This window comes from Pseudopipra pipra, chromosome 3, assembly GCF_036250125.1.
Source record: "Pseudopipra pipra isolate bDixPip1 chromosome 3, bDixPip1.hap1, whole genome shotgun sequence".
Lineage (NCBI taxonomy): Eukaryota > Metazoa > Chordata > Aves > Passeriformes > Pipridae > Pseudopipra > Pseudopipra pipra.
In genome coordinates, this window is record NC_087551.1 from 30460066 (window position 1) to 30473673 (window position 13608).

Here is a 13608-nt window from a genome sequence, read left to right on the forward strand (position 1 = left end):
GCACGTGTTCAGCCATCCCCAGGAAGGCAGGGCTTCATCGTGTGTAACTTGGGAAGACAAATGCTATCACTCTGAACATCCCCCCTCTTCCTTCTTCCCCCAGCTCTGTATGGTGAGCATGATGCCATATGGTATGGAATATCCCTTTGATCAGTTGGGATTGGCTGTCCTGGCTGTGTCCCCTCCCAAATTCCTGTGTACCCCCCATCTACTCACTGGTGAGGTGGGATGAGAAGCAGAAAAGCCCTGTATTATCAATACTATTTTCAGCACGAATCTAAAGTACAGCCCCACACTATCTACTATGAAGAAAATAACCATCCCAGGTAAAATCAACACATTGGAAGATCCACACCATTTATCATAGTGGAATGTAATGAATGTTTGCATGTTTTTGTGGAGTCCTTCATAAGCTTTTTTTCTTCCTGTTTTACTAGAATAAAGCTTCTCTCCTGATGAAGACCTGTGCACTGGTAACTGGCTTGTTATTGTTCCTCTTGCTACCTCCCTTGTTATTCTCTGACAAAGAAGGCTGGTCTTATGAAGAAGGCTTCTACTATTCCTTCATTACCCTCAGCACTATAGGGTTTGGAGATTATGTTATTGGTGAGTAGTTCACATTTTGTCGCTTGCACCTACTAAACAGCAAAGTTAAATGCATAGCATATGAAGCTCCCCACTTGGCAGTTTGACACCACTAGCAGTCCATAGACCTGATGATAAATATATTGTGATAGGCGTTTGACAGGTTGAGGAAGACGTGATTCCTGTGATAGCAATGCACCTGTAAAAGAACAAAGAAATTGTTTCCTGGTCAATGAGTAGTCTTCCAGCATTCACGTGGTCTGTCCCCTGAATGACTACATCACCAAGCTGGAGTGCTCTGTTTTTAATCACAGCAGTGGCTGATGGCACACTTATTGCACTCCAATGCATCAGCAGCGATTAATTTCAGCAGATGCTACTCTGCATCACCATTAACAGACTGTGACCATTTCTTCTGTCAAAACCCTAGACAACTGCTTTCTAAAAGGCAGCTTAAGTCACTTAGGTGTAGACTGTCAGGCACCAGGCACAGCCTAGTTTTGGATGCCAAAACCCTTTGCCAGAGGAAGTGGGATTGGACCCACGCCCGTTGCATTTGCTGAAACACAGGACACACCTTTTTGATAAAGACTTTCTCATTAAAAACAAATTGATTATAGAAACACATGCACCCTTAAATCCCTGAGAGACAGAAAGACTAAAACATCTTATTATGGATTCTCTATTTTCTTTTCTTCATAGCACTTGATTGATGGTTAGACAACTTTGTGGTGGTTACTTTAGGACTTGTGTATAATGCATCAGAGTTATGATTAGAGCTTGTGTAGGCAGAAATAAATAAGCTGGAATCATGTTATCTTGGGTAAGGGTAGCCAGATGAAGCTTAACAAAAGCTAGGTTAGTTCAGCATTTTCCTGCACTGATTTTACAGATGATGCCGAATTCTGTGTGGCAGCAGCTTTACTTCTCTCAGTTTCTGTTAATGAATTTGGTATACCTCCCTCTTCCAGGTGTACCTTCATCTGTGTAGTACCTTTGTAACTGGCATACTGCCACAGATATAGAATCATAGAACCAGCCAGGTTGGAAAGGACCTCCGGGATCATCAAGTCCAACCCTTGATCCAACACCGCTGTGGTTGCCAGACCATGGCACTCAGTGCCACATCCAGTCTCATCTTAAAAACCTCCAGGGACAGAGAATCCACCACTTCCCTGGGCAGCCCGTTCCAATGCCTGATTACCTTCTCTGTAAAGAATTTCTTCTTAATATCCAACCTAAACCTCCCGTGGCAGAGCTTAAGACCATGCCCTCTTGTCTTACTGATAGCTGCCTGGGAGAAGAGACCAACCCCCATCTGGCTGCAAACTCCTTTCAGGTAGTTGTAGAGAGTGATGAGGTCTCCCCTGAGCCTCCTCTTCTCCAGGCTGAACAACCCCAGCTCCCTCAGCCTCTCCTCACAGGACTTGTGTTCGAGTCCCTTCACCAGCCTCGTTGCTCTTCTCTGGACCTGCTCCAGCACCTCAATATCCTTCCTGAACTGAGGGGCCCAGAACTGGACACAGTACTCCAGGTGTGGCCTCACCAGTGCTGAATACAGGGGAAGAATCACTTCCCTGGACCTACTGGCCACACTATTCCTGATCCAGGCCAGGATGCCATTGGCCTTCTTGGCCACCTGGGCACACTGCTGGCTCATGTTCAGCTTCCTGTCAATCCAAACTCTCAGGTCTCTCTCTGTCTGGTTGCTCTCCAGCCACTCTGTGCCCAGCCTGTAGCACTGCATGGGGTTGTTGTGGCCAAAGTACAGGACCTGGCACTTGGCCTTGTTGAATCTCATCCCGTTGGAATCAGCCCAACTCTCCAGTCTGTCCAGGTCCCTCTGCAGAGCCATCCTGCCTTCCAGCTGATAGATATGCTAGGTTCAGCATGGGAATAACTGAATGTGTCAGTGTCCTGTGGTATGTACTGGCCAAACAATTTTGGCCTTACAATCCTGTATGTGTGGTTTTATGTCTAAACTTAAAAAGGAGGTTCAAGTGACCATCATACTGTTTCCCCACTAGTGTGATACAAAACTGGGAGAAGTAGCTGACGTGCTGGAAAGCAGCTCTACAGAGAATGGCCCGGGGGTCCTTTGTGGACAACAAACTGGCCATGATCCAGCAGAGTGCCCTTGTGGCCGAGAAGGCCATTGGTATCCTGGGATGCATCAGAAAGAGCATTGCAGGTCGAGGGAGGTGATCCTGCCCCTCTACTCAGCCCTAGTGAGGCCACATCTAGAGTGCTGTGTTCGGTTCTGGACTCTTCAGTACAAGAGAGATATGGAGCTCCTGCAGTGGGTCCAGTGAAAGGCTACAAAAATGATAAAGGGACTGGAGCATCTTTCTTAAAAGGACAGGCTGAAGGAGATGGACCTGTTTAACCTGGAAAAGAGAGGCCTGAGAGGAGATCTTATCAAAGCATTTAAATATCTTGAGGGTGGGTGTCAAGAGGATGGGATCAAACCTGTTTCAGTAATGTTCAGTGACAGGTCAAGGGTCAATAGGCACGAACTGAAACACAGGAAGGTTCATTTGGATATGAGGAAAAACTTTATTTTGAGGGTGACAGAGCACTAGCATGGACTGCCCAGAGATGTTGTGGAATCTCTTTCTCTGGAGATATTAAAAGTCTGCCTGAACACAATCCTGTGCAACCTGCTCTAGGTGAACCTGCTTTAGCAAGGGGGGTGGACTAGATGATCTCCAGAGATGCTTCTGCTACTGTTCTGGGCGAGGGAAATTCTGAGGGATATCATATGCCAAGAGTGATATCCTCTGTTCGCTTTGGACACAGCTGCTCTGTTTTGGGAAAAATGTAAGCCAGGCTATGGCACTTGGATTTGAAGTCATAGAGTGGTCCCTAGCCAGTTTTATTTAGTAATACTGATGTAGCTTCTCTTACTGGCCCTGAAATTTGCTAATTTACACACTCAGTAAGCCCTTCTATTGGACACAGGGTGTCATGTAGGTCCTATACTGCTTCAGATCTTCTCACCCCCAAGTCTGCACCTATCATATGGTCTCTGTGGGAAAAGCATTCTCCTTGGAAGCCTCAAATAGCCCTTTGCTCATGTTTTCATTTATTTCTTAGAAACAAACAATTTTTAAACCTTTGAATTTAGCATTGATTAAAGGTTCTTGTTTGAATAATGCATATAATACTCTTCCTGTTTGAAGTTCACCTTGATGTAGAAAGCCAGCCAAAAGAGTAGTTACCACAGAAGTGGTTAGAATTATAGAATAGAATATTCTGAGTTGGAAGGGACCCACAAGGATTATTGAGTCCAGCTCTTAAGTGAATGGGGATCAAACCCGCAATCTTGGTGTTATTAGCACCATACTCTAACCAACTAAGCTAATCTCAGGGTAGCTCCCAGACATTTACAGGGACTTAGTGACAACTTAATGTCTTGTGGTCCCATTATATTGAACACGTACAATGTTTATTACATAATATATAATAATACTAAGTAAATGGGTGTAAAGAATTGGCTGTTTAATATGACTCTACTGAACAGTTTCTACTTATCACAGTCTTGTAGACAGTAACAGCTCATAGACCATGATTTGGGAACTGCTAGGACAGTTTTCTTGCACACAACCTATCACAGATGACAAAAACCTAAACACTTGAGGAGTGTTTTGATGGATGTCCCATTTTAACCCAGCCCTGTGAGTGCTTTTCACTGGAATGTGGTATGGAGTGTGGCCTCCAGGTTTGTGGAGGTACCGCCTCGTATGTGTTAACTCCTCACATTCTGTCCCAAAATTATTGGGTTTCCTGTAGTATCTGCTGCACTGTAGGTATCCAGTTATAAAGTGACAAACCTTCCTAATGTAAGGAACCTAAGCAATGACACCTGAGAAGCAGTGTAGGAAAAAGGCCATGCAACAACTTCACTGCCAGTGATTTGTATCCTGTGTCTGAAAGGTACCCCAGACTGCTTTATGATACAGCCCAGTCACTTCATAGGGCTTTTTCTGTGTTAATGTTGCTACTGACACTAACTTATCCCATAGAAAGCTCTTTGCACTAAACACTGTAGAAACACAACCAGAAATATGGCTTTGCTCCAAAGGGATCACAGAGTACCTAGCTGAGTAACCAGACAGAGGTAGCATAATTTCAAACTGTCTTCCAAGGCTTGGTTTTATCTTGGAGGTTTTAGGACTGCTCAGGCTTCTTTCCTCCCACTCTCAGAGACTCTCTCACTTGCTTATATGTGGTTTAACATGCATTGATACATAAAACCCACTTACCTCTCTGCCTGCAGGACCCCCTGTTACATGCTAATACAATATTGTTATGCTGAGTAATAAATAGAGAAATAAAACTGTGTGCTTAAATGTGAATAATTTCACTTTGACATAGATACAGTCTGGGATTTATTTTTCTTTCTTACGGGTAAACTTTGCGATTCTTAGGGAGTACTAGGTTGTTGGTGACATCATGAAACATACTTGCTTACAACATCTATTCACGTGCTAAGTAGATGAGATACTCTTGTTTTATATAGAAACCACTAATATTAATTGGTATTTCAGCTGCCTTTTTGCTTTTATGTTCATTGTCTCTGAGGCACTCTTGATCCAATCTAGAAATGTTTTGGGTGATTCTATTCTAGGGATGAACCCAGATCGCACCTATCCAAGGTGGTACAAGAATCTAATCTCTCTGTGGATCCTCTTTGGGATGGCCTGGCTAGCACTGGTTATCAAATTTTGCATCAACCTTCTAGAGACCTCCAGTGACTTCTGTCAATGCAATAAGAAGAGCACCGAGATGGCAGAAGACTTAATGGATGGTAATAAAAATAGTATGATAGGACTTCACAATGTGGACATCTGCAATGACAAAGACACAAAAACAAAAGGACCGGGTGAATCTCATACCTAGACAGCTCATACAGAAGCCCTCTAGGGGAGAAATATACCCTTGGTGTCCTGTAGGTTTCAGTGCACCAGAGATGCACCATTTAGAAATGAGGGAGTGGTGCTGCCCTGACCTTCACATGGGATGAAAGCTTGCCTGTGACCTTGAAGTGCTTCTGTTCTGCATTGTGCAATGGCAACAGAATGTTTCATTTCCAGCACCACCAAGAATTACCAACGGGACTCTTAGCCAAAAGTAGATTGATGGAGATATTACCTGCCCTCCCACTCAATATATGAGGTAACCTTTGACATCAATTTGCAACATCAGCTGTTGTCCTTTTCTTTGCATACAAAGTTCTTGCAGCCTCTAGCTGCTATGTCTGTGTCTGCCAGTGTGTGGCATTTTGCAAATGTCACAGCTAGAAAATCAAGTGCCATTTAATGAAGGAAACAAACAGTGTGTTGCTAAAAGACTTAAAGAAAAGCACTATTTAAAGCTATTTGTCAGTCACATGCACCATCACCTGTATACTTGTGCTTGTGAAAGGTGGCAACAAGCTTTTGCTCTCTTATCACTAGTACATGGATGACAAGACAGAGCTTGTAGAGGTGTTTAATAGAAACAGATAATTCAATTTTTTTAAAAGAAGTTTCTACATCAGGGGTCCTCTAATATTAGAAAGAGACTAGGTCGGCTATTCCTTACTTCAGAACTTACATAGGTTCATCCTTTGTAAAGTATTATGTAGACCAGATGTCATCAGCAGGTCATTTAGATAGATTATTTTGCCTCATCTTGGAAGTCATAAAAGGAGGACTAGAGGCATTTTTAAGTGGCAGTGCTTCCAACATTATCCTGTGGCCAGTGTTAACAAGGGCTACTTTAATCTAGGAGCAGATTGAAGTATCTTCAGCTGTGATCAAGAGATGCTATTTTGGTGAACTTCTCATGTCATAAATGAATAGTGTACCAATTGTATCTAACAGCTTTTATATAATCACAACTGTCTGATCTGTGGAATGCCAGACCTGCTTATTTGGCCTTTGTGTCAGTCATGAAACAGAACGGTTTGGTTTTTTTTAATTCCATTAAATTCTCAAAAATCTTTTGATACATTATGTCATTGATAAAGGCACAACAGAGTCTAAGTCGTGCTGCCATTTGTATTCCCATATCTAGTCTTCTTATTTTCTTATTCCTTTTGTGCTACTTGCATCCTAGAACATTAACTTTGAAAACTTGACCATAGCAGCAAACCAGAATGAAGCATTTGGGTGAGCCTTCAGCTTTTGCATTGAACCAAGATTCCACATGAATGGTAGAGAAAAGACTGAAAATTCAATCCATTGGAGAATGCAACTCAGGAATTAGAAATATCCATAACTATATTCACAGAAATGTAGTGAGTGAAAAGTTTACAGTCTTCAAGAACACAGAATCAGGAAGATATATTGTGAAAAAAAAGTTTCCATATATAGGCCAGTCTGAGTGGTGGAACTGATTACAGGAGAAAATGCTGGAAAGAAATCAGCTGGGTGAAATTTAGTCTATCAAACTTTTGCTGATTGCATAGTATTAAATATTCTCTCAAATACTGTTTGAATAGGCAGAAAAGATAAGGAAGGGAGGCAGTGGACATGTTGGATCATACGGATGCAAAATAAATACGTTTCAAATTTTTGAACATTGGGGAATTTCTTTAACAGCCTTTATAATAAACATTTTTGTTTCTTCTGTGTTTCATCTTGCTTATTTTCACTGCTGGATGTACAGTGTAGATTTTAGTTATGTCATAATGGGCTGGCCTACACAAAGACCAAAGTTTATTTCTTTAAACACAAGTAAATCAATTCCACAGCATAAAACATGGTACTCTTTTATCCTTATCCTTTGCACCCTTTTTCACATACAAAACTAAGTAAATGTAACTGTATTGTAAAATCTAGATGTCCAAAAGATAGTAGGAGTTTCTACTGTTGAAGCACAGGAATGACTATGCTAAATCTATTTCAACTTCAGTTTGAAATGTCAGAGATTCTGAGGATTTCTGTCAGCTCTGCTCTTTGATGAGAAGGCTTATCTTGAGAAGAGTTTCGACTTTTGAATTTGAATGCTTATTAATCTCATTTAATTCACATTCCCATGTATTTTTAGTTTGTGAATGGGGTTTTCAAAAGTGCCTTGGAAGTTTGGGCACCTTGGTTCCACTGAAGTGGAAACAGAGTTGCATGCCTTTGGGCAGCTAATATACACTTTGAGACGTAAAAGGAAGACAAACTTTAGGAGTAGCCCCCAAAAAAGGAAAAAACCCAGTAAATTCTTCATAGATCTTGGTGCTTCCACCATACGTCAGGGTTCAGCCACAGACCTAAGCATGTGGCTGGGTCTCAAGATGCCTCATTATCTGCTCCAGCAATCTTTTATGATTCACTTCCTTCTGCAGCTGTGCTGTTGCGTTACCCAGCAGCTCAGCACCAGTAGTCCTGCCATGCACTTTCTGATACAGCACACTTTATGTGTGCATCTGAACTGCTTGCAAGCCATGTGTACCTCCAGAGCTGCAAGTTGCTTGCTTGGGGGTCTTGGATCACCTTAAAAAATATGAAATTAGTCAAATGCCATCTCTGCCTGGGTTCTCTGACACTGAATTCACATGACGTCACGAATATCCTTTTTTTGACAGTTCTTCAGCTAGCTTTGATATGAACAATAGATACAATCGTGTGTGAATCCCAACAAACTGGTGTTCCTCTGGTCTTTCTGATCTTTATAAAACTGTGTTGTGGTTAAAAGACATGGATGAATTTGTTCCCAGAGGAATGAGAAGAAAGTGGAGTTTTGCAACATCGCAAAAAAAACATAATGTGTCTATTATACCAAAATATGAAAGGTTATCTTCTCAAGGGTAAAATAAAGAAAACAAAAGCATGGTGCTGTTATCACTCTTGTCACAGCTGACTTGCAGTCTTCTGTAGTCTGCATTGGAAAATTACTGATGCTCCTTGATTTATTTTTTATTTAATATCTCTTCCTGTTCCAATAAGTGTGCAGTTTTCATTAGTGATTTTAAGTTAGACTTTCACTGCTATTATTCTTCACAAGTCAATTTTTCCTTATTATCCTGTTTTCTTCCTTGGGAGGGGCAGGGGTTGGAAACAGGTTTGGTTAGTAATGGTAGTTGTAAATATTTATGTAACATCAATCTCCAGAGTCTTTTTCACAATCACATAGAGCATAATGTGCTTCTGACCTTTATACAGTTTCCCAGGAAATCAATCCCTTGAAGCAAGAAAACAAGCCCCTGTCTATCTCCCCTACTCCAAGGACAAATCCTGGCTTCAGCCTCAGTGTTTCTTATGCTGGCTCTTTCAGCTACTCCAAAAGAGATGTTTACCCCTTGGGGAGCGATGTGTCCAGAAGTACGTAACAGGATGTTACAGCAACATAGTGCAGACTGCTCAGAACTGCACACTCTTTGTCTAGTTGTCCACAGTATTTTGAGGTCCCTAGACTAGAACAAAAAAGCCCTTCTTCCACTATGGTCTATGGCTCCAAAAAAAAATCCAGGTTGTCATTTTTCTTGCAGTGGTTGGCTGATGAGATCTTACCTTAAAACTGATACCCCAGCTCTGTTTAGAGCTGAGACTGTTTAGCCTAGAGAAGGCTCAGGGGGATCTCATCAATGTATATAAATGTCTACAGGGAAAGTGTGAAGAGGATGGAGCCAGGCTCTTTTTCAGCAGTGCCCTGTGATAGGACAAGAGGCAGTGGGCACAAACTGAAACACCAGGAAACAGTTTTCCGCTATGAGCAAAGAACTGGCATATATTGCCTGAGAAGGTGGTAGAGTCTCCATCCTTGGACATATTCAAAGGCCATCTCTAGGTGACCCTACTTGAGCAGGGGAGTTCGACCTCAGCCATTCAGGATTCGGCATTTCAAGGTCAAACCATCCTCCTAATAGTCCACAGTACACATCCTTCCACTCTCTCCAGACTATCTCCATTAACATTCAGGTTGCACCATCAGCAGGCCTGGTAGACCTTCCCACAATTTGTCTCACAATCAGATATGCTTTATAGGAAGAGTGGTACAGAGCAAATACTATTATTTTGGGGAGAGGGAGGGGAAGTGTCTCTTCCAGATGTTAGATACCATTGTGCCATTCCAAAAATGTACAATAGTGTTCAGCTTTTCAGGTTGGTATAGCCTCCTGTCAATGTTACCTATCTGCCTACAAGTTCCAGAAGAAGAATTCAGTTTTATTTCTGACACACCTCAGGTAAGGCAAACCTCATTTTGGTTTACCCTTTCTAAATTAGAGGCTTATGTTGGTACAGGTTGCTACTTACCAATTGAATTTGGGCAAAATTTTAATACAGTTAGGTCCTATAATGTGAGCCTGCCATCTATGTCAATAAATATGCTGGCTGATGGAAGAGATGAATGCAATAAATAAATGGTCTTTTTCAGTACAGTTATGCTATGCCTAAGGAACCACGTGCTTGATAGTGTCTCCCCTTCCAGTAGTCCTGGCTATGGGTGAAGTAGCACCTGGGTAGATAATTTCTGTGATTGTCTTTGAGCACCCTTTTGGTTTTAGGAGGTTTCTTCTTTTATTTTTTTTTTTTTCAACATCTCAAATAAGTATGTGGAAACTTCCAGTTGAAATGGAGTTGAGTCTGAACGTCTGGGCAACTATCACACTGCATGGTTCTGGGCAAAGATTCAAAGGTTTCTCAGAAAGATGGGTGATTACAATGGAACAATATCTATGCCCTTACAAATTCTCATTTCTCAGGACTGTGATTTAAACAGATGTTAAAGGTGTGGGGGGGGTTTCAGATATAAACTGAAACACATGTTTTAAGGTAGCACTAAGCAGGTAGAGAGGATCTCTGGTACCTCCGAAGTCAATGCGTGTTGCAGTAAGAGCCACTGAAGAGCTGTCCCTGTTGGACGAAACAGCAGCAACATGGATTATTGTATTCTTAAGCTGTTTATGTTCATATAGGTGCAGATATGGTCTCCAAAACTTTTTTATTCCTTTTCAAGTTCTGAGATAAAGTACCTTTATTTTTAAGGGAAGTTGAACAAGAAGACATTCCCAGTAAAAAATTGATAGATCCATAATGCTTGAGTCTAGGTACTGGAGCCACCTCTTGAGGCAGAAGCAATGCAGTGTAAGTTAGAGATACTTTGCAAGTTAAAATACTTTGAAACTATTTTAGTTTTTATTAGTACATAACTGTTTTAATTTTTAGTAGTACATATATCTTCCCTGATACTGACTTAAACTCACTGGAAAATAAGATTTAATTCTTGAGTAATACGAATTTCCAAAATCTCTAAATTAAAACAAGAGCTTGCTTACCAAAGCAAGCTACAACAGATAAAAACAGAAAGTGAGAGAAAATAATAGGAAAGAAAACATGAAGGAGAGAAGCCTGTGGAGTTTATTGCTCATTCCTAAGGAACTTGGTTATCAAACTTGATTAGGTTCATACATTTCTTTTGGTTATGCCTTTAAAAGCTATATCTTAAATAAATGGATACATCTGTATTTAGTTAGTGATTATGGAAACGCTTCAGACATCCATGTATCTGAGTGAATAGAAAGGCCCAATGCAAAAATTTAGGGTTGTACAAACCTGCCACCAGAGGCAAAACTGAAGACATAGGTATGAAAACTGAACAAGAAGGCACATAGTAAGGATAGGGTCAAAAAGAAAGAATTAGTTGAGGCAAGGAGAAATCCATTGAAGCAGCATTTGCCTAGCTGACTATGGTAAATGAGGAATGGATAATTGAGGGAACTTCTAATATAGTTAAGAGTTAGAGTAACGTAATTTAGGTAACTACTGATCAAAAAGTCATGATTGTATTGTAACTGCCATTACTTGATATGTAATTCTACTACAAGCTGAAGTTGAAAGACTGTTTTTAAAAAACATTAAAAAATGTTGTTGTTCATCCCTTTTTCCACTATTCTTTTGGACTGCCCAGTTAGAACATTATTCTGGTACTAATGATCCCCTGAACCTCAAACTGATAAACAGGGTGCATTCCAAACAAAAGTTTAAATCTGTTGATTAAGCTTTGGTTAAAACTTAAAAATGCAAATTTTATGAGGTATAGCACAGAAAAATATAATCCTAGAAGGCAAATGCGGTGGATGACTGCATGATGTACTGGAAGGATCATAGAGAATGCCTGGCAGCTTGGTTTTATATGGTTTTGCTGTCAACAATGCATAATGAGGAGTTTAATTAGTTATGGGCTTCAAAATAAGGGAGAATTTCTCTTTAGTAAGCAATGAATGTAAGACAAGACTTCAATGTAACATAACCAGTTTGGGTGCACCCAAAATAAAGCCCCATTTCGGATCTTACTTAGTGAGGAGACATAAGCATTGACACCATTTGGATGAGAGGACTTTTGAAGTCTTATAGCAGTTTTAAGTCCAGAGGTTCAAAAATACTGAGTCATACTTTTCAGTGTCTGCCCTTTGAATTTTGAACTGTTATTGCAGTGTACGACATTGTATGTCTGTGTTTGTGCAAAGGAAAGAAAGGAATGGTGCTGCTAGTGTTCCTAATTATATTAAGGTCATGTTAATTCCTCCAGCGTGTTCCCCACGTGGCTCCAACCCCTTTCCCAGCAAATAAAAATTTATTTTATAATTTCTTCTTCATGAACAGTTTTTTTCTCGTCCTTTTTTCTGGTCTTGATTCTGCTTAATCAGCCTTGATCCTGCAATAGTTCCCTCACCACTCCTGGGCCAAAATCAGCTCTGCTGCTCTTGTATTTCCCCTGTGTGCTCAAGCCCTTCTCCCATGCCAGGAAGAATTATGTACAACAGAGTCTTCTCTGCTATGCTGGGACCAGCACGGTATATAATGCAGAGAAGAAGGAGGAGCAGAGGGTTTGCAGGGACTACTTTTCCTGTTCCCACTCTCTTCTTGTAATTATGTTAAATATAGGATCCCAGCTCTGAGGGAGGTTGAGATCTCCCCAGTATCTGCACCAGTTCTGATCTGCTGGTCTTTACCATGAGGGGAGCAAGAGAGTCCAGATAGTCTCAGATGGCTGGCTTGCTTTCAGGTTGGTTGTAATGTACTGGAAAGGTGAAGCTTTTGTTGTCAGCTGCAGCCATGCTTCAAGCTCATTTGGCTTGTGGAGAATTTGAAGGAACTGGCAGCACTTAAGACCTTCAGGAGAAGCCTGAAGGAAGGTGGTGATGGCTTCACACAAGTTTGTCTTCCTTTTGGGAGAACGTTAGCTGTAGTAATCCATGAAGTACCAGGTGGCAATGAGTGACCCCAGGAACTGAGCAGGAAATAGTCCTCCCCATGGATCTCTCTGGATGTTATTGCTATTTGTTCCATGATAGTGTTGCCTTTTGAGTTCAGAACAAAATGTTTCAGCTGAGCAGTGAGTTGAAGACACAAGACTGAATATGAGGATATCTTTTGATGTGACATAAAATATAATGATGAAAGCTAGTAGCCAGAAGACAGTGTACTGCATAATGTTCTTGTTATGACACTGTGACACTTGTTATGACTAAAACTTTTGAAGTTTAGGACCTGTCACAGCATATCTTCATGATTTTACAAATAAGGACCGTTTACCACTCAATCTGCATCTAATTCTCAGGGCAACAGTACAATATTCCCTGCAGTGTGTGGAGTACTAACAGGAGGATTCACTGAATCCAGAAAATCCAGAGCTAACCAAGCCAGTAAAAAAATATAAAACCAAAACCCCCCAAACAAACAAAAACAAAACAAAAACATTAACAGACAAAAAAAGCACAACAGGTGGACTCCATTCTTACTCAGTCATAGTGAAGTGCCTTTATCTGGACTATGTCCAGATGTTAGGTGTAAGCCAGTGCTTTGTCTTGAAAAAAAATAAAGTGCTTAGGACTGATATCTGGGAAGGAAGGATCCATTTTCAAGTCTTCAGTCTGACTCAGGTAGGGCAGGCCAGCAGTATGACATGAATGCCCTCTACTTAAGGTTCATGGGCAGGCCATCTCAGTCACTATTGAAGCTGTTTCACTGCTCATAAATTATTAACTTGGCTGTGAGGTAGGGAACTATTAGCTACTCTCTCTCTTGCTTCATGAATCACTAC

At 41.1% G+C, this 13608-nt stretch overlaps 1 protein-coding gene across 1 annotated transcript in view; it reads left to right on the plus strand.

Moving 5' to 3' along the window:
* Positions 1 to 7206, plus strand: part of LOC135411192 (potassium channel subfamily K member 17-like) — a 29009-nt gene extending 21803 nt beyond the window's left edge. Inside the window, exons 4-5 of the mRNA XM_064648468.1 lie at positions 438 to 606; positions 5216 to 7206. Of these exons, the coding sequence (XP_064504538.1) occupies positions 438 to 606; positions 5216 to 5487 (441 nt within the window). The 3' untranslated portion in view covers positions 5488 to 7206. The remainder of the gene's footprint in view (positions 1 to 437; positions 607 to 5215) is intronic.
* The last annotated feature ends 6402 nt before the right edge of the window (positions 7207 to 13608 follow it).